This window comes from Phocoena sinus, chromosome 10 (assembly GCF_008692025.1).
Source record: "Phocoena sinus isolate mPhoSin1 chromosome 10, mPhoSin1.pri, whole genome shotgun sequence".
In the NCBI taxonomy this organism is placed as follows: domain Eukaryota; kingdom Metazoa; phylum Chordata; class Mammalia; order Artiodactyla; family Phocoenidae; genus Phocoena; species Phocoena sinus.
In genome coordinates this window covers 21552722-21572491 of record NC_045772.1, presented here as the reverse complement: position 1 = coordinate 21572491, position 19770 = coordinate 21552722, and the positions used below count along the sequence as shown (strand labels likewise).

Here is a 19770-nt window from a genome sequence, read left to right as displayed (position 1 = left end):
AGGATGGGTGTTAGCTCTTCTCTAAATGTTTGATAGGATTCACCTGTGAAGCCATCTGGTCCTGGACTTTTGTTTGTTGGAAGAGTTTTAATCACAGTTTCAATTTCATTGCTTGTGATTGGTCTGTTTATGTTTTCTATTTCTTCCTGGTTCAATCTTTGAAGGTTATACCTTTGTAAGAATTTGTTCATTTCTTCCACGTTGTCCATTTTATTGGCCTAGGGTTGCTTATAGTAGTCTCTTAGGATGCTTTGTATTTCTGCAGTGTCTGTTGTAACTTCTCCTTTTTCATTTCTAACTTTATTGATTTGAGTCCTCTCCCTCTTTTTCTTGATGAGTCTGGCTAATGGTTTATCAATTTTGTTTATCTTCTCAAAGAACCAGGTTTTAGTTTTATTGATCTTTGCTATTGTTTTCTTTGTTTCTATTTCATTTATTTCTGCTCTGACCTTTATGATTTCCTTCCTTCTGCTAACTTTGGGTTTTGTTTGTTCTTTTTTCCCTAGTTCCTGTAGGTGTAAGGTTAGATTGTTTATTTGAGATTTTTCTTGTTTCTTGAGGTAGGCTTGTATAGTTATAAACTTCCCTCTTAGAACTGCTTTCACTGCATTCCATAGGTTTTGCATCATCATGTTTTCATTGTCATTTGTCCCTAGGTATTTTTTGATTTCCTCTTTAATTTCTTCAGTGATCTCTTGGTCATTTAGTAACGTATTGTTTACCCTCCATGTGTTTGTGTCTTTTACGTTTTTTTCCCTGTAATTCATTTCTAATCTCATTGATATGAGATTGATTTGATGTGATTTCAATTTTCTTAAATTTACTGAGGCTTGATTTGGGACCCAAGATGTGATCTATCCTGGACAATGTTCTGTGCGCACTTGAGAAGAAAGTGTAATCTGCTGTTTTGGGATGGAATGTCCTATAAATATCAACTAAATCTATCTGGTCTATTGTGTCATTTAAAGCTTCTGTTTCCTCTTTTTTTTTTTTTTTTTTTTTTTGCGGTATACTGGCCTCTCACTGTTGTGGCCTTTCCCATTGCGGAGCACAGGCTCCAGACACACAGGCTCAGTGGCCGTGGCTCACGGGTCCAGCCACTCCGTGGCATGTGGGATCTTCCTGGACTGGGGCACGAACCCATGTCCCCTGCATCGGCAGGTGGACTCTCAATCACTGGGCCACCAGGGAAGCCCCTGTTTACTCATTTATTTTCATTTTGGATGATCTGTCCATTGGTGTAAGTGAGGTGTTAAAGTCCCCCACTATTATTGTGTTACTGTCGATTTCCTCTTTTATAGCTGTTAGCAGTTGCCTTATGTATTAAGGTGCTCCTATGTTGGGTGCATATATAATTGTTATATCTTCTTCTTGGATTGATCCCTTGATCATTATGTAGTGTCCTTCCTTGTCTTGTGTAACACTCTTTATTTTAGAGTCTATTTTATCTCGTATGAGTATTGCTACTCCAGCTTTCCTTTGATTTCCATTTGCACGGAATATCTTTTTCCATCCCCTCACTTTCAGTCTGTATGTGTCCCTAGGTCTGAAGTGGGCCTCTTGTAGACAGCATATATATGGGTCTTGTTTTTATATCCATTCAGCGAGCCTGTGTCTTTTGGTTGGAGCATTTAATCCATTCACGTTTAAGTTAATTATCGATATTTCTGTCCCTATTACCATTTTCTTAATTGTTACGTGTTTGTTTTTCTAGGTCCTTTTCTTCTCTTATGTTTCCCACTTAGGGAAGATCCTTTAGCATTTTTTGTAGAGCTCATTTGATGTTACTGAATTCTCTTACCTGTTGCTTGTCTGTAAAGCTGTTGATTTCTCCATCGAACCTGAATGAGATCCTTACCGGGTAGAGTAATCTTGCTTGTAGGTTCTTCCCTTTCATCACTTTAAATATATTATGCCACTCCCTTCTGGCTTGTAAAGTTTCTGCTGAGAAATCAGGTCTTAACTTTATGGGACTTCCGGTGTATGTTATTTGTCATTTTTCCCTTGCTGCTTTCAATAATTTTTCATTATCTTTAATTTTTGCTAGTTTGAGTACTCTGTGTCTCGGCATGTTTCTCTTTGGGTTCATCCTGCCTGGGACTCTGTGCGCTTTCTGGACTTGGGTGGCTATTTCCTTTCCCATGTTAGGGAAGTTTTCAACTATAATCTCTTCAAATATTTTCTCTGGTCCTTTCTCTCTTCTCCTTCTGGGACCCCTATAATGCGAATGTTGTTGCATTTAATGTTGTCCCAGAGGTCTCTTAGGCTGTCTTCATTTCTTTTCATTCTTTTTTCTTTATTCTGTTCTGCAGCAGTGAATTCCACCATTCTGTCTTCCAGGTCACTTATCCGTTCTTCTGCCTCAGTTATTCTGCTATTGATTCCTTCTAGTGTAGTTTTCATTTCAGTTATTATATTGTTCATCTCTGTTTGTTTGTTATTTAATTCTTCTAGGTCTTTGTTAAACATTTCTTGCATTTTCTCGATTTTTGCCTCCATTCTTTTTCCGAGGTCCTGGATCGTCTTCACTCTCAGTATTCTGAATTCTTTTTCTGGAAGGTTGCCTATCTCCACTTCATTCAGTTGTTTTTCTGGGGTTTTATCTTGTTCCTTCATCTGGTACATAGCCCTCTGCCTTTTCATTTTGTCTGTCTTTCTGTGAATGTGGGTTTTGTTCCACAGGCTGCAGGATTGTAGTTCTTCTTGCTTCTGCTGTCTGCCCTCTGGTGGATGAGGCTATCTAAGAGGCTTGTGCAAGTTTCCTGATGGGAGGGAATGGTGGTGGGTCTAAATTTTTTTTATTTCACGTTACCATTTTTTTTTTCTGTTCAGGCAGTTACATGTTATGGATGAAACACATGTGATTAATCAAGTGAAAGAAGATGTATGCTATGTGTCTCAGGATTTTTATAGAGACATGGATATTGCCAAGTATGTATAATGGTAACCTAAGAATTAGAAAGTTGATTCTTGGGTAATGTTACACATAGTTAAAATATTTTATAAGTCTGTGTTTTGTTTTCCAGGTTGAAAGGAGAAGAAAATACAGTAATGGTAGACTATGTTTTACCTGACTTTAGTACAATTAAAAAGGGCTTTTGTAAGGTAATTTTTAAAACTTTATTTTATATTGGCGTATAGTTGATTTACAGTGTTGTGTTAATTTCAGGTGTACACCAAAGTGATTCAGTTATACATATATCTATTCTTTTTCAGATCTTTTCCCATATAGGTTATTACAGAGTATTAAGTAGAGTTCCCTGTGCTGTACAGTAGGTTCTTGTTGATTATTTTATATATAATAGTGTATGTTAATCCCAACCTCCTCATTTATCCCTCCCCCTACCTTTCTCCTTTGGTAACCGTAAGTTTGTTTTCTAAGTCTGTGATGTAAGGTAATTTAAAAAATACTCAGTGATAATTCTTCAAGTGACCACCTCAGTCAGGTTTGAACAGCATCCAGCTGGGATGGGTGGAATCTCAGAGTTGTTGATGACTGCCTTCCTGCCTGGTGGCCATTTCTTTAGGCACCAGTGTATGAATGATTAGTTAATATCTCTACTAAAGTTATTTAGAAAAAGAACTATCTGCCATGATAGCACATGGGACAAATCTGGAGATTAACAGTATCATTACCTATATTATGGTTTACCCTTTTGTGTTTCATTAAGAATTAGTTTAAGTCCAGTTAGAAGTAGGTTATTTGTTGTGAATATTACTGGCACAGCTGACCCAAGGGTCTGCTATCAGATTGTAGTTGAAAACAGCAAAATCCAGTGCACTTTCAAAGTGTTGAGATGAGTTTATCTTGGATGTGAAAACAAAGTAATTTCTCCCTATCTTTGAGCAGCTCAGGTAAATTATCAGTTCTGTGGTTGGGTAAATGTGAAGTTTGCCCTTCTAGTTACTGGCTTGGTGAGGAATGTTAGGAAGTTAAAAATCTTTGGTCAGAAACTTAAGCACAAGGAGATATTTTCTCAAGGGGACATGTATGGTAATGTTCATTGTAGTATACATTAGAAGAGTGAGAAATTGGGAAGAGCCTAGGTAGCCATTAATGGTAGAAAAATAGATAAATTTTGATATATTCATATTATAAAATAAGCAGTGAAAATGAAGTAGAGCTACGTGATCATCATGGATAAGTCTCAGAAATGTGTTTCTGTCTAAAACATGATGATGTCTAAAAGCCAGTTTTAGAAGGACGTATACCATTTCAGGCTATTCAGAATAATTATTATGTTTAGGAATTTATAAATATGAAGTAAAAGTATATAAACTATGTATGTGAATGATAACACCAAATTTAAAGGGGGAGTGTTATATCTGTGAAGTTACATTAAAATGGTTGATGGATATATGGGGTTTTTTCTTTTTTTTTTAAATTATTTATTTTTTGGCTGTGTTTCATCTTCGTTGCTTGCACAGGCTTTCTCTAGTTGCAGTGAGTGAGCGCTACTCTTCGTTGTGGCGCATGGGCTACTCATTGCAGTGGCTTCTCTTTTTGCGGAGCACGGGCTCGCAGAGCTCGGGCTCCAGGCGCATGAGCTTCAGTAGTTGTGGCACATGGGCTCAGTAGTTGTGGCTTGCATGCTCTAGAGCGCAGGCTCAGTAGTTGTGGCGCACGGGCTTAGTTGCTCTGCGGCATGTGGGATCTTCCTGGAGCAAGGCTCAAACCCGTGTCCCCTGCATTAGTAGGCAGACTCTTAACAACTGCGCCACCAGGGAAGTCCGGATATATGGGTTTTATATAATTATTTATACTTGTTTTTATGCCTGAAATTAAAAAAATTTCGTGGCCAGATTATTGAGGTGAAATACACATCAGAATTCAGAGAAGGCTACCCCGATACTCATAAAATCAAAATCATCCTGTAATGTCCTTAGAAACATATCCTTGCAGAAGGACCAAAGCCAGCTTTCAGAAGTGGGAATCGTGACAGATTATGGGATCATGTTGTCTGGCATGAACTGGGGAGAGAAACTGGAAGCCCATGTCCCACTTAGGATATGGAAGGTGTATTTTTTTCTTTATCAGACAGGGAAAACTGCCCCAAACATATAGATACCAAGCCACTTTCTCATTAGGCACATTTGATCATCCTCATTTATTATAGCTGATTAAAACAGTCCAGTGATATAAAACACCTTGTGGAGAATTTATAGCACTCTGGACTCATGGTGGTAAAGTAATCCATATTTCTACAGGGATGGACCCTGAGTAAAGTCTCAGTAATTCCCAGTTCCTCCAAACCTGACTAAAAATCACCTGGGTCACTTGAAGAACAATTGGTATCCATGTTCTCAGTCCCTGTCCCTGGAAATGCTTAGTGCCTAAGTTTGAAAACTTAAACTTAATCTCTAAAAAAGAAAAAAGTTTCTTCCAGGTGATTGGACTATCAGCTATGTTTGGAAATCTTTCTCTTTTTTAAACTGTAGTTCTTGCTTGCCCTACAAATGAGAACTTATCAGTTTATTGGACATTATCTGCTGAACTCTGCTAGCTTCCTTCCCAAATCATAAGCCTTGATTTCTCAATCCTACACCTTACATAGTGAGCTAGTAGAGTCATGGTTGTTCCCCCAGTTGATTATTGTTTTACTCATCAGCTTTGGAGAAAAAAGGCAGAAGCCACATTGTATTGTTTGCAGCTCTTTTATTGGCCTTTGGCCTTGTGATCAGAATCTTGTTATGACGACACTTCACTAATTGAGTATAGACTCCCTGTTACTTGTACACTTTAACATCAGTTGAGTGGACATAGTTGGACTGAACTTTTACCAGATGATGGAATGTTACATCAAATATTTATTTCAGAAATAATGGATTAACCTTTACTTTGTCAATTAATGTTAACATTTTTACCACAATACATGTTAAAGTGTACATCTTAATAATTTTTAAGGTTTAGAAATGGTTATATTTTGTATATGTTAGGATTACTCCTAAAATATATTTTTTAAATTTAATACTTGATTAACTTGTTTTCATCATTGCCTGACAATCAGAATCTTTGATGAGGGCTGTTAAATACTTATGAAACTAGAAAAACAATACTGCATAAGATGAAAGAGAATTATACTTGTTTGAGAGCCTTTATACTTAGGATATTGTTAAACTCGGACCTTGATAGTTTATTCAAGAATATTTTTAAATACTTAGGAAAAACTTACCACCTTGATTTTCTACTACTGATGATAGTAACAATAATAATAAGGTCTGTAATATTGTTACTGATTACAACCGATAGAAATTCCAGTTTTATTTTTTAACAGAAAGAGGATGCTTACGAAAGTGTAATGAATGCTTTACTGACCTAATTTGAGAAAATTGCCCTCATAGTTAACTGTTATCACTTTCTGCAGAGCCATTGTAGTTTAAACATTTCTTTCATGGTACCGGAATGAAATTTATGAGGGCTGTACAGTAATCATGACTTGTATTGACTAAAATAGCAACTCCCAGCAGCCTTTATAAATTCCTTCATTTGTCTATGTCTAAAACAAAAATCTTTTTGAAATTGTACTCTTAGAAACAGAAAATACTTGTAGTTCCAGATTATATATTAACGATTAGTGGCTTTAGAGCTAACATTCAGCAAGGATATCTAGTTCTGGCTTTTCCCCCAGTTAGATATTTGACCCTGGGTCAGTCACATGATCATCTTCTGTAAAATCAGGGCTGTGGACTAGATAACCTCTAATGTTTTGTCAAATTAAATTGTCCAAGTCTGTATCTGTCTCAAGTTATTTTGAGTGTTGACAATATGAGTTATATCCTATACACTCAAGCCAATATCATTTTTAAATGAATTTGTAAATTTATAGGAAGCATTTTCCATTCTGCCTGAGAAGGAAGAATACTTTATCTGTGAAGAAATAATATTCTTCTCTTTGCTAGTGCAACCATAGTTTAATCGGGTTGAAAGTGATGTGTAGTTTTCCTTGTTCTTCCTAGGGTATTGTGAATTTTGTGTAATTTTTAGGATATTTTTATTTAAAAATAATGTTTCAAGGGACTTCCCTGGTAGCCCAGTGGTTAAGAATCCATGCTTCCAGTGCAGAGGTTGCAGGTTTGATCAACTGGTCTGGTAACTAAGATCCCACATGCTGTATGACGTGGCCAAAAAAATTTAAAAAAAAAAAGAAAGTTTCAAGCATGGAATTTCCAAATGATAGAAATCAGAATCATTCATATCCAGGTTAAGAGAGGCAATGTAGTAGGAGGAATATATTGCATGTGCTCGAGTTATTAGTTGAATGATCTTGAGCAAGTCACGTAACCTTGCCTAGTGCAATTGCATCATTAGTAAAAGGAAAATATATCTACCTTACAGGGTTATATGAGAATTCAGTATGATAATGTATGTAAAATGCCTAAAACAAACACCACATTGTTGACTGGCATGCTATACTGGGTAGTGGATATGTGATGGCGAACAGTGTAGATGATGAAGGATGATACAGGGTGATAGTAAGAATACTAGAGGGATCTTTTATTTGGGAGTCAGAAGAAGCCTCTCTGAGGAAGCTGAAACCTGAACAGAGAGTAGATGACTAATTATATTAAGGAATAGTTTTTATATAGTTTACTCTTTAACAATAAATTATTAATATTTCTTTTCATATATTTTAAGTATTTTTATATTTATATAGAGGATTGGGATATACTCTGTTACAGGTGGAAAATTGCATATACGAGTCAAATGAAGTTAATGTCTTTAACAATCTAGAAAAGCTGATGAGTCTTAGTGCAATTGAGGGGACCATTATTTTAATGATGTAGAATGCTGTAGAAGGAGATTATTTTTTTCTGGCCCCTTCAGGAGCACAGCTCACAGAGTGGGTGGGTTAACAGAAAATAAATAGCAAAAGAATTTCAGTGATAAAGTCCATGTATTTGCTTAAATCATTTTGGAAACTGTTTTTTTGAATAGAGATTGAATAAATAATAAAGAAATTTAATGATGTAGGCTTTTTGCACAAGGGAAAGGGGAAATCCTAATAGAATAAAACCATAATGCCCAATAAAAATCTAAGGCAAGGTCAGGGGAGTGAAAGTAGATAGTGCTGGAAACATAAGGTACAGTGTTTTTTATTTAGAGTATGTTCTTTGTTCTTTAAAAACTGGAATCACTCTTAGAGGTAGATTATGAAGCTCCTTCTGCTCTATTCTCCTTTTCTTTCTTTCTGTTTTAAAATGTGTGGAATAAAGCCACATCATCTTTGGGGGAATAGCTATATTAAGAGTCAGTAGTTATTTATTTGTGTGGTTAGGCAACAGCAGAGAAGACCACATTTTTCTAACTTTTGAGAATCCTGAAACTTCCAAGAACATGGTTAATATATTGGTATTACATATTACTAAATGTTATTAGTGATGTGAGCTAGATAACATAACTTAAACTTTTCATCTTATTTTTCTTTAAGCCAAGAGAAGAAATGGTGTTAAGTGGAAAATATAAATCTGGGGAACAAATTCTTCGTCTGGCCAATGAGAGATTTGCTGTTCCAGAAATACTCTTTAATCCTTCTGATATAGGAATTCAAGAAATGGGAATTCCAGAAGCTATTGTCTATTCAATTCAGAACTTACCTGAAGGTGCATAAATAATGAGGAATAATGATATTTTTTAAAAATCATAAGCTCTGTGAACCCTAGAGAAGTCATCTGTTTCTTCTAAATAATTTGAGCAAATGGCTACTTTATTTGCAGAGATTTCCAGATCTAACTTGAATAATTCTTTATTGTACTTTATTTTACTTGAATAATTCTTTATTGATCCTAGACTGTAAATTTGATATGGGAAGAGTAATTATGGTCTGCTTAAATTTGAAGAACTTCATCTCTTTATAAGTATTAAATTGCTATATCCATTTAAAAAGTTTTAATTTAAGCCAAATTTGCACAGAGTAGAAATTTATAATTTAACAATTTAATGGGTTTTAGCTGTTGATGAGACTGGTTTATTCCTTCTGTTACATTTTGATTAATATACAGGAAGTTAGTTTTAATGAGATTGAAGTATAGTGCTTCACAGTGATTTCTGGGTTCTCCTGAAGCATGATTTAACTAAATAATGTTCTAAAGTTTTGGAGTACCTTTATAGCTTAAAAATGTCTTCCTAGTTCATAAGGAACAGTGTAGGCATTGCAGAAAATCTTGCCTATGCAGTGTCCTTTCCTCCCATTAAAAAAGAAAAGAAGTCAGATAATGCCATCACCTTAATATAGTTATTTCACAACTAATTTCACATTAATATTTCATATTGATTTCTCATTTTATCTAAAGTTGCAGTCATGAGATATACAACATTTTGTACTACACTGTTTTAATGTTGTGTTGTAAGACTCAATATTAACGTAGCAGTACTCTGTCCCTATTTTGTGAACAGAAGCATTAGGTGGCATGGCCAGTACCTATCAATTCCTGACAAATTTCCCAGTGGTGCTTGGTAGCCCTTTAAGATTGACTAACCATGTGGCACTTAATATTTGCTATCATGTAACTTTAATGAGTGTAGAACATAAGATCCTTTCTTTAAATATTATTATAGATTGAGTATTTTTCACTATCAATTGTAAGTGTTGCACAATAAGAATGTGTGTCTCAGTGAGATAACATGGAAACTTGGATTTTCAAGTTTAAAATGTTATGAAGGACCTCCTTTTCATCTTTACACTTGCTAACAGTCTCAGCCTACATAAAGACCTCCTCCATTTTAGGGGAGAACAATTTTAATTTTCAAATGTCTGCTACTAGAATTTTACTCATTTATGTATAGCTTACATGTATATGTAATAAGTTGCTAGTAATTCAACCCCTTCACCTTAGCCTTTGTTTTATAGAACTGTGAGGTCATATTTCTGTTTAATATGTTTATTTGTATAAATGATAACCTCATTATAAAATCTTATAAGTTATAATTTATATGGTTATAAAAAACTATATGGTTTCCCAACCAGTAACTTTCATCCCCAATTGCTTTTACCTAATCTCTCATCCCCATTTCTCCAGAAAGATAAGTAAACAGATATTCTAATGCCTTTTTTCTTTCTATTTTTCTCTTTTAAAAGAAATGCAGCCGCATTTTTTTAAGAACATTGTTTTGACAGGAGGAAATTCCCTTTTCCCGGGATTTAGGGATCGGGTTTACTCGGAAGTTCGATGTCTCACTCCAACAGATTATGATGTTTCTGTCGTGCTGCCTGAAAAGTAAGTGTTGGCTTATATAGAAACAAATCATGGAAGTTAGTTTACAGATAAAGAGGTCTGTAAGCAGACTTGAGTTTAAAGCCTGTTTCTACTGGGTTGCCAGGTTAATTTCACCTTTGGGATGCTCATTTTTCTTTTCTCAAAAAAATGAAATGATATAGCTGCTGGACAGTCATCGACAGGAAGACACTAGAACTCACCAAAAAAGATACCCCACATCCAAAGACAAAGGAGAAGCCAAAATGAGACGGTAGGAGGGGCGCAATCACAGTAAAATCAAATCCCATAACTGCTAGGTGGGTAACTCACAGGCTGGAGGACACTTATACCACAGAAGTCCACCCACTGGAGTGAAGGTTCTGAGCCGCACATCAGGCTTCCCAACCTGGGGGTCTGGCAGTGGGAGGAGGAATTCCTAGAGAATCAGACTTTGAAGGTTAGTGGGGTTTGATTGCAGGACTTCGACAGGACTGTGGGAAACAGAGACTCCACTCTTGGAGGGCACACACAAAGTAGTGCGTGCATCGGGACCCAGGGGAAGGAGCAGTGACCCCAGGGAAGACTGAACCAGACCTACCTGCTAGTGTTGGAGGGTCACCTGCAGAGGTGGGGGGTGGCTGTGGCTCACTGTGGGGACAAGGATACTGGCAGCAGAAGTTCTCGGAAGTACTCCTTGGCGTGAGCCCTCCCAGAGTCTGTCATTAGCCCCACCTAAGAGCCCAGGTAGGCTCCAGTGTTGGGTTGCCTCAGGCCAAACAACCAACAGGGAGGGAACCCAGCCCCACCCATCAACAGTCAAACGGATTAAAGTTTTACTGAGCTCTGCCCACCAGAGCAAGAGTCAGCTCTAGCCACCACAGGTCCCTCCCATCAGGAAACTTACACAAGCCTCTTATATAGCCTCATCCACCAGAGGGCAAACAGCAGAAGCAAGAACTACAATCCTACAGTCTTCTTGCAGAAGCAAGAAACTACAATCCTGCAGCCTGTGGAACAAAACCCACATTCACAGAAAGATAGACAAGATGAAAAGGCAGAGGGCTATGTACCAGAGGAAGGAACAAGATAAAGCCCCAGAAAAACAACTAACTGAAGTGGAGATAGGCAAACTTCCAGAAAAAGAATTCAGAATGAGAGTGAAGACCATCCAGGACCTCGGAAAAAGAATGGAGGCAAAGATCGAGAAAATGCAAGAAATGTTTAACAAAGACCTAGAAGGATTAAAGAACAAACAAACAGAGATGAACAATACAATAACTGAAATGAAAACTACAGTAGAAGGAATCAATAGCAGAATAACTGAGGCAGAAGAACGGATAAGTGACCTGGAAGACATAATGGTGGAATTCACTGCTGCAGAACAGAATAAAGAAAAAAAAATGAAAAGAAATGAAGACAGCCTAAGAAGCCTCTGAGAAAACATTAAACGCAACAACATTTGCATTGTAGGGGTCCCAGAAGGAGAAGAGAGAGAGAAAGAACCAGAGAAAATATTTGAAGAGATTATAGTCAAAAACATCCCTAACATGGGAAAGGAAATAGCCACCCAAGTCCAGGAAGCGCAGAGAGTCCCAGGCAGGATAAACCCAGGAAGAAACACAGAGACACATATTAATCAAATTGGCAAAAATTAAAGGCAAAGAAAATTAATTGAAAGCAGCAAGGGAAAAATGACAATATACAAGGGAACTCCCATAAGGTTAAGAGCAGATTTCTCAGTAGAAACTTTACAAGCCAGAAGGGACTGGCTGATATATTTAAAGTGATGAAAGGGAAGAAACTACAACCAAGATTACTCTACCCAGCAAGGATCTCATTCAGATTCGATGGAGAAATCAAAAGCTTTACAGTCAAGCATAGCTAAGAGAATTCAGCACCACCAAACCAGCTCTACAACAAATGCTAAAGGAACTTCTCTAAGTGGGAAACACAAGAGAAGAAATGGACCTACAAAAACAAACCCAAAAGAAATAAGAAAAATGGTCATAGGAACATACATATTGATAATTACCTTGAACGTGAATGGATTAAATGCTCCAACCAAAAGACACAAGCTTGCTGAATGCATACAAAACCAAGACCCATCTATATGCTGTCTACAAGAGACCCACTTCAGACCTAGGGACACATACAGACTGAAAGTGAGGGGATGGAAAAAGATAGTCCATGCAAATGGAAATCAAAAGAAAGCTGGAATAGCAATACTCAGATCAAATAAAATAGACTCTAAAATAAAGAATGTTACAAGAGACAAGGAAGAACACTACATAATGATCAAGGGATCAATCCAGGAAGAAGATATAACAATTATAAATATATATGCCCTCCACATAGGAGCACCTCACATAAGGCAACTGCTAACAGCTATAAAAAGGAAATCGACAGTATCACAATAATAGTGGGGGACTTTAACACCTCACTTACACCAATGGACAGATCATCCAAAATGAAAATAAATAAGGAAACAGAACCTTTAAATGACACAATAGTCCGGATAGATTTAATTGATATTTATGGGACACTCCATCCAAAGACTGCAGATTACACTTTCTCCTCAAGTGCGCACGGAACGTTGTCCAAGACAGATCACATCTTGGGTCACAAATCAAGCCTCAGTAAATTTAAGAAAATTGAAATCATATCAAGCATCTTTTCTGACCGCAGCGCTATGAGATTAGAAGTGAATTACAGGGAAAAAAACATATAAAAAACACAAACACATGGAGGGTAAACAATACTTTACTAAATGACCAAGAGATCACTGAAGAAATTAAAGAGGAAATCAAAGAATACGTAGAGACAAATGACAACGAAAACACAATGATCCAAAACCTATGGGATGCAGTAAGAGCAGTTCTAAGAGGGAGGTTTATAGCTATACAAGCCTACCTCAAGAAACAAGAAAAATCTCAAATAAACAATTTAACCTTACACTTACATGAACTAGAGAAAGAAGAACAAAACACAAAGTTAGCAGAAGGAAGGAAATCATAAAGGTCAGAGCAGAAATAAATGACATAGAAACAAAACAATAGCAAAGATCAATAAAACTAAAAGCTGGTTCTTTGAGAAGATAAACAAAATTGATAAACCATTAGCCAGACTCATCAAGAAAAAGAGGGAGAGGACTCAAATCAATAAAATTAGAAATGAAAAAGGAGAAGTTACAACAGACACCCCAGAAATACAAAGCATTCTAAGAGACTACTATAAGCAACCCTATGCCAATAAAATGGACAACCTGGAAGAAATGGACAAATTCTTAGGTATAACCTTCCAAGACTGAACCAGGAAGAAATAGAAAATATAAACAGACCAATCACAAGTAATGAAATTGGAACTGTGATTAAAAATCTTCCAACAAACAGAAGTCCAGGACCAGATGGCTTCACAGGTAAATTCTATCAAACATTTAGAGAAGAGCTAACACCCATCCTTCTCAAGCTCTTCCAAAACATTGCAGAGGAAGGAACACTCCCAAACTCATTCTATGAGGCCACCATCGTCCTGATACCAAAACCAAACAAAGATACTACAAAAAAAGAAAATTACAGACCAATATGACTGATGAATATAGATGCAAAAATCCTCAACAAAATACTAGCAAACAGAATCCAACAACACATTAAAAGGATCATACACCATGATCAAGTGTGATTTATCCAGGGATGCAAGGATTCTTCAATATACACAAATCAATCAATGGGATACACCATATTAACAAATTGAAGAAGAAAAACCATATGATCACCTCAATAGATGCAGAAAAAGCTTTTGACAAAATTCAACACCCATTTATGGTAAAAACTCTCCAGAAAGTGGGCATAGAGGGACCCTACCTCAACATAATAAATGCCATATACGACAAACCCACAGCAAACATCATTCTCAATGGTGAAAAACTGAAAGCATTTCCTCTAAGATCAGGAACAAGACAAGGATGTCCACTCTCACCACTGTTATTCAACATAGTTTTGGAAGTCCTAGCCACGGCAATCAGAGAAGAAAAAGAAAGAAAAGGAATACAAATTGGAAAAGAAGTAGTAAAACTGTCACTGTTTGCATATGACATGATACCATACATAGAGAATCCTAAAGATGCCACCAAGAAACTACTAGAGCTAATCAATGAATTTGGTGAAGTTGCAGGATACAAAATTAATGCACAGAAACCTCTTGCATTCCTATGCACTAATGATGAAAAATCTGAAAGAGAAATTAAGGAAACACTCCGATTTGCCATTGCAAGAAAAAGAATAAAATACCTAGGAATAAACCTACCTATGGAGACAAAAGACCTGTATGCAGAATACTATAAGATACTGATGAAAGAAATTAAAGATGATACCAACAAATGGAGAGATATACCATGTTCTTGGATTGGAAGAATGAATATTGTGAAAATGACTGTACTACCCACAGCAATCTACAAGTTCAATGCAATCCCTATCAAATTACCAGTGGCATTTTTTACAGAGCTAGAACAAAAAAATCTTAAAATTTGTATGGGGACACAAAAGACCCCGAATAGCCAAAGCTGTCTTGAGTGAAAAAAGCGGAGCTGGAGGAATCAGACTCCCTGACTGCAGACTGTACTGCAAAGCTACAGTAATCGAGACAACATGGTATTGGCACAAAAACAGAAATATAGATCAATGGAACAAGATAGAAAGCCCAGAGGTAAACCCACGCACCTATGGTCAACTAATCTATGACAAAGGAGGCAAGGATATACAATGGAGAAAAGACAGTCTCTTTAATAATTGGTGCTGGGACGACTGGACAGCTACATGTAAAAGAATGATATTAGAACACTCCCTAACACCATACACAAATATAAACTGAAAATGGATTAGAGACCTAAATGTAAGACTGGACACTGTAAAACTCCTAGAGGAAAACATAGGAAGAACACTCTTTGACATAAATCACAGTAAGATCTTTTTTGATCCACCTCCTAGAGTAATGGAAATAAAAAGAAAAATAAACAATGGGACCTAATGAAACTTCAAAGCTTTTGCACAGCAAAGGAAACCATAAACAAGACGAAAAGACAGCCCTCAGAATGGGAGAAAATATTTGCAAACGAAGCAACCGACAAAGGATTAATATCCAAAATAACAGCTCATGCAGCTCAATATTAAATAAACAACCCAATCCAAAAATGGGCAGAAGACCTAAGCAGACATTTCTCCAAAGAAGACATACAGATGGCCAAGAAACATGAAAAGCTGCTCAACATCACTAATCATTAGAGAAATGCAAATCAAAACTACAATGAGGTATCACCTCACACCAGGTAGAATAGGCATCATCAGAAAATCTACAAACAACAGATGCTGGAGAGGGTGTGGAGAAAAGGGATCCCTCTTGCACTGTTGGTGGGAATGTCAGTTGATACAGCCACTATGGAGAACAGTATGGAGGTTCTTTAAAAAACTAAAAATAGTACTACCATACCACCCAGCAATCCCACTACTGGCCATATACCCAGAGAAAACCATAATTCAAAAGGACACATGCACCCCAGTTTTCACTGCAGCATTATTTACAATAGCCAGGTCATGGAAGCAACCTAAATGCCCATCGACAGACGAATGGCTAAAGAAGATTTGGTACATATATACAGTGGAATATTACTCAGCCATAAAAAGGAATGAAATTGGATCATTTGTTGAGACGTGGATGGATCTAGAGACTGTCATACAGAGTGAAGTAAGTCAGAAAGCGAAAAACAATATTGTATATTAACGCATGTATGTGGAAGCTAGAAAAATGGTACAGATGAACTGGTTTGCAGGGCAGAAGTTGAGACAGAAGAAACGTATGGACACCAAGGGGGGGAAGCCGTGCGGGGGTGAGGATGGTGGTGTGATGAATTGGGCGATTGGGATTGACATGTACACACTGATGTGTATAAAATTGATGACTAATAAAAACCTGCTGTATAAAAAATAAAATTAAATTTAAAAAAAATGAAAACTTTACTTTCAGTGGATGAAAGGGGATGAAGTATGTGAAGTAGCATCCATTATTGTTGGTACATAATGGGTGCTCAGTTAATGTAAGATCACTTCCCTATAGTGAATCAGTCATCATTACTTGGAGATTTTTTACAGGCAAATCACTTAGGTTATTTATTCGATTTGGGACTTCCGTCGTGGAGCAGTGGTTAAGAATCCGCCTGCCAATGCAGGGGACACGAGTTCGAGCCCTGGTACAGGAAGATCCCACATGCCGCGGAGCAACTAAGACTGTGCGTCACAACTACTGAGCCTGGGCTCTAGAGCCTGTGAACTGCAACTACTGAGCCCGAGTGCCACAACTACTTCAGTAGTGTGGCCTGTGCGTCTGGAGCTTGTGCTCTGCAACAGGAGAAGCCACCGCAATGAGAAGCCCGTGCACAGCAATGAAGAGTAGCCCCCGCTCGCTGCAACTAGAGAAAGCCCGCACACAGCAATGATGACCCAACGCAGCCAAAAAGAAATAAAAAATAAAATAAAAATTAAACACTTATCTATTTGATTTATCTGAGATATGCCATTTCTTGAGAGTTTCTATGAAGAATAGAAATCTGAGAATTTAACCAAGATAAATTATGTCAATTGGTAAGTTGTTTTGGAATGTTTTAAAATAATTTAAAATACTTAAACTTTTACATTTAAGTAGTCATTTTTTTTATAATTCAAAACTTTTATATGTACCCCCTATCCTGTTTTATGAGAAAAAGCAGATAATTAAGGTATAATTTTAGAGCTGTAAGAAAGTCTTATAGATCATCCTCTTCTGTGTACTTATTTGTAAATAAACAAGGGCTCATGAGTTAGCAAAGGTCTTATGATAAGTTAATAGCAGTAACCAGACTAAAATTCAGTTCTCTTTATCTGGAGGCAAAAGTTCTCACCAAATCTATGTCTAAATAATCCCCCATCACTGCTCCACTGTTTTAAGCGGCAGAGTTGCAAACAAGACCCCACATACCTGATTTTTAATTTTAGAGGTTTGTTTCAAAGCTAAAGAAGAATTTTTCAAAATCAATAGCAGTTAATAGAAGACCCTCATCAGATCACTTAATTTTATAGCTATCAGATAAAAGAATAAATTATCATTAGATATTGGAATGATTTTTATCAGCATTAATGTTCATATACTCTTTAGAATATGAAGCATATTGGATTTTTATCCTGCATTTAAGTGTAAGTCATGCATACATTACAGGCCAAGGGATCTATAGAAATAATTTTTATTCTTTTATTCATCAGATCTTTATTGCACATCTGATTTTATAGATAGATATATATTTAGGTTTTTTTAAGGTTAGGAATAAGATAGATATATATTTAGGTTTTTTTAAGGTTTTTTATTTAGGTTTTTTTAAGGAAACCTAAAATATATATTTAGGGATTTTTAAAAAGGAAATGTAATAAATATAGTAAGGAAAATACTTTTTTCTTTATCATTTTTCATATTTACAACTGAATTGGGGGAGAGGAAGAGTAGAAGTAGAATTACACAAATTCAACCAATTACACAGAATTACAACCAAGTAACTTGGTTGTACATAAAATTAAACTAAAAGTTTGATGTGCTCTAATTTTACTTATTGTCCATGTCCTACCATGTAGCAAGTTTATCATGCACTGTGGCTTTTAAATGTCTCATTTATTAGAGGCAACAAAGTATAGGAGCAAAAGCACAGACTGTGTGAAAACAGTTCCGAGTTGAATCCTAGTTTCAGTCTTAACCTCTCTGAACCTCATTTTCCAAATCTATAAAGTGGGAGTTATAATATCTATTTCATTGGTTGCTGGGTGAATTGATTTGATGACATATCTTTGCCATGTACAAAAGTTAGACTCAGTTATTACAGTGTTTTTATTTTTATGCATTTTTTATATTTTGCTTGTATTCTTTTTATTAGAGATAGAAGGTCCATAAATTCAGGGCACAGGGAAAATAAAAAGAACACTTACTTGTAGTGGTGACCAACTTTCCTTTCCGAGTTTGCTTTACTCCTATGAAGTTTATGCTTATTTTCACACTTTAAATGATGTTCTGTTAAATCAGGTTGGGTAGAGATTGCCACATTTTAGTTACTAATTAACGTTTCTGGCATTTCAGTTCTGTAAAATCATCTGGGTTCACTTATTTTACCTTTATTTTTAGCCCGATTACTTATGCCTGGGAAGGTGGAAAATTGATATCGGAGAATGATGATTTTGAAGATATGGTGGTAACAAGAGAAGATTATGAAGAAAATGGACATAGCGTCTGTGAAGAGAAATTTGATATTTAAGAAACGTTTCTGAAAGTTTTGACTGTGACAAAGGTTTAATTTTCAATGTTCTTTTTAAAGGAAGTTAAGGACCTGTGTTAACTTTCATCCTAAGATAAGATAACATCTTGAACTTATGTAAATACTTTGATCCATGGCTGACTTTCAAAGGTTTCTTACCTAGGTTAGTAAGTAAACTGTAACTCAGCCCAAATTTTCATTTAGGAGCTAGACTTACTATAACAATGCTTATGCTGTTTCCGAGACTAAGTTATCTTTCATTAGAAGATGAAAGAGTGAGTATATTTTAAGTTTAATTCTTTATAGCTAAGAGCACAAACTTAACTGTCTCACTGGTCAGGTTTCCTTAGAAGGTAGTTTTGTGTGACTGACTAGGAATTGGCCAGAGTATTTTCAGGCTGATAAGATTTCTCTCTTTCTTCTAGAGCTAAGTATTTTATCTTTTAATTGTCATTTTTATTTGTATATACTAAAGTTAGAAAAACTAATCTATGTGTATGTAATGTTTATTTTTTACTTAGCCCAAGTTTGAAAGGATGAAGACCAAAGCCAATTTATTAAAGTGTTTTTGGTCAGTACTGTGTTGTAGAAATGTATTATTTCACTCATAAAAATACTATACCATTTTTTAGGATGAAATTCTTGTGTCATTGGGCTCATGAATCAAATTCCTGCCAATCTCTTTACCTTAGCTTGGATCATGTGCCTACCCCATGGCTTCAGGGATTTTAACAGCCCTACTAAGATAGCCTAGAGTGAAAGAAGGTAGTTTCCCAAAGGAAAATTAAGGTGAAGAGACAGATGCTGGGCAGGGTGAAAGAGCTGTCCACTACAATTATATTTGGATTATATGGACAGCGACTTAATGATTTTTTGACTTTACAATGGTGTGAACGCAATATGCACTCATTAGAAACTGTTCTTCAAATTTTACACTTTAATATTTTCCTGGGCTAGCGATATTTGGTATGTTTCTCTCTTGTGATGCTGGGCAGCGGCAGTGAGCCACAGGTCCCAGTCAGCGTAAACAACCAATATGCTTATAACCATTCTGTACCCACCAACCATTCTGGTTTTCACTTTCAGCACAATATTCAATAAATTATGAAATATTCCACACTTAATTATAAAATAGGCTTTGTGTTTGATGATTTTGCCCAACTCTAGGCTAATGTAAATATTCTGAGCGCGTATAAGGTAGGCTAGACTAAGCAAGCTATGGTGTTCGGTAGGTGAGGTGTAGTAAATGCATTTTTGAC

The 19770-nt window shown here is 36.3% G+C and overlaps 1 protein-coding gene across 4 annotated transcripts in view; it reads left to right on the top strand.

The window, feature by feature from the left end:
* ACTR6 (actin related protein 6) overlaps positions 1–19137 on the top strand; it is a 31697-nt gene extending 12560 nt beyond the window's left edge. For 2 of the 4 annotated variants that reach the window (XM_032644361.1, XM_032644358.1), the window contains exons 7-11: positions 2833–2931; positions 3027–3105; positions 8430–8601; positions 10077–10215; positions 18382–19137. In XM_032644361.1, coding sequence (XP_032500252.1) covers positions 2833–2931; positions 3027–3105; positions 8430–8601; positions 10077–10215; positions 18382–18511 — 619 coding nt within the window. In that variant the 3' untranslated portion in view covers positions 18512–19137. The remainder of the gene's footprint in view (positions 1–2832; positions 2932–3026; positions 3106–8429; positions 8602–10076; positions 10216–18381) is intronic. The other 2 variants (XM_032644362.1, XM_032644359.1) reach the window with 2 other exon arrangements.
* The last annotated feature ends 633 nt before the right edge of the window (positions 19138–19770 follow it).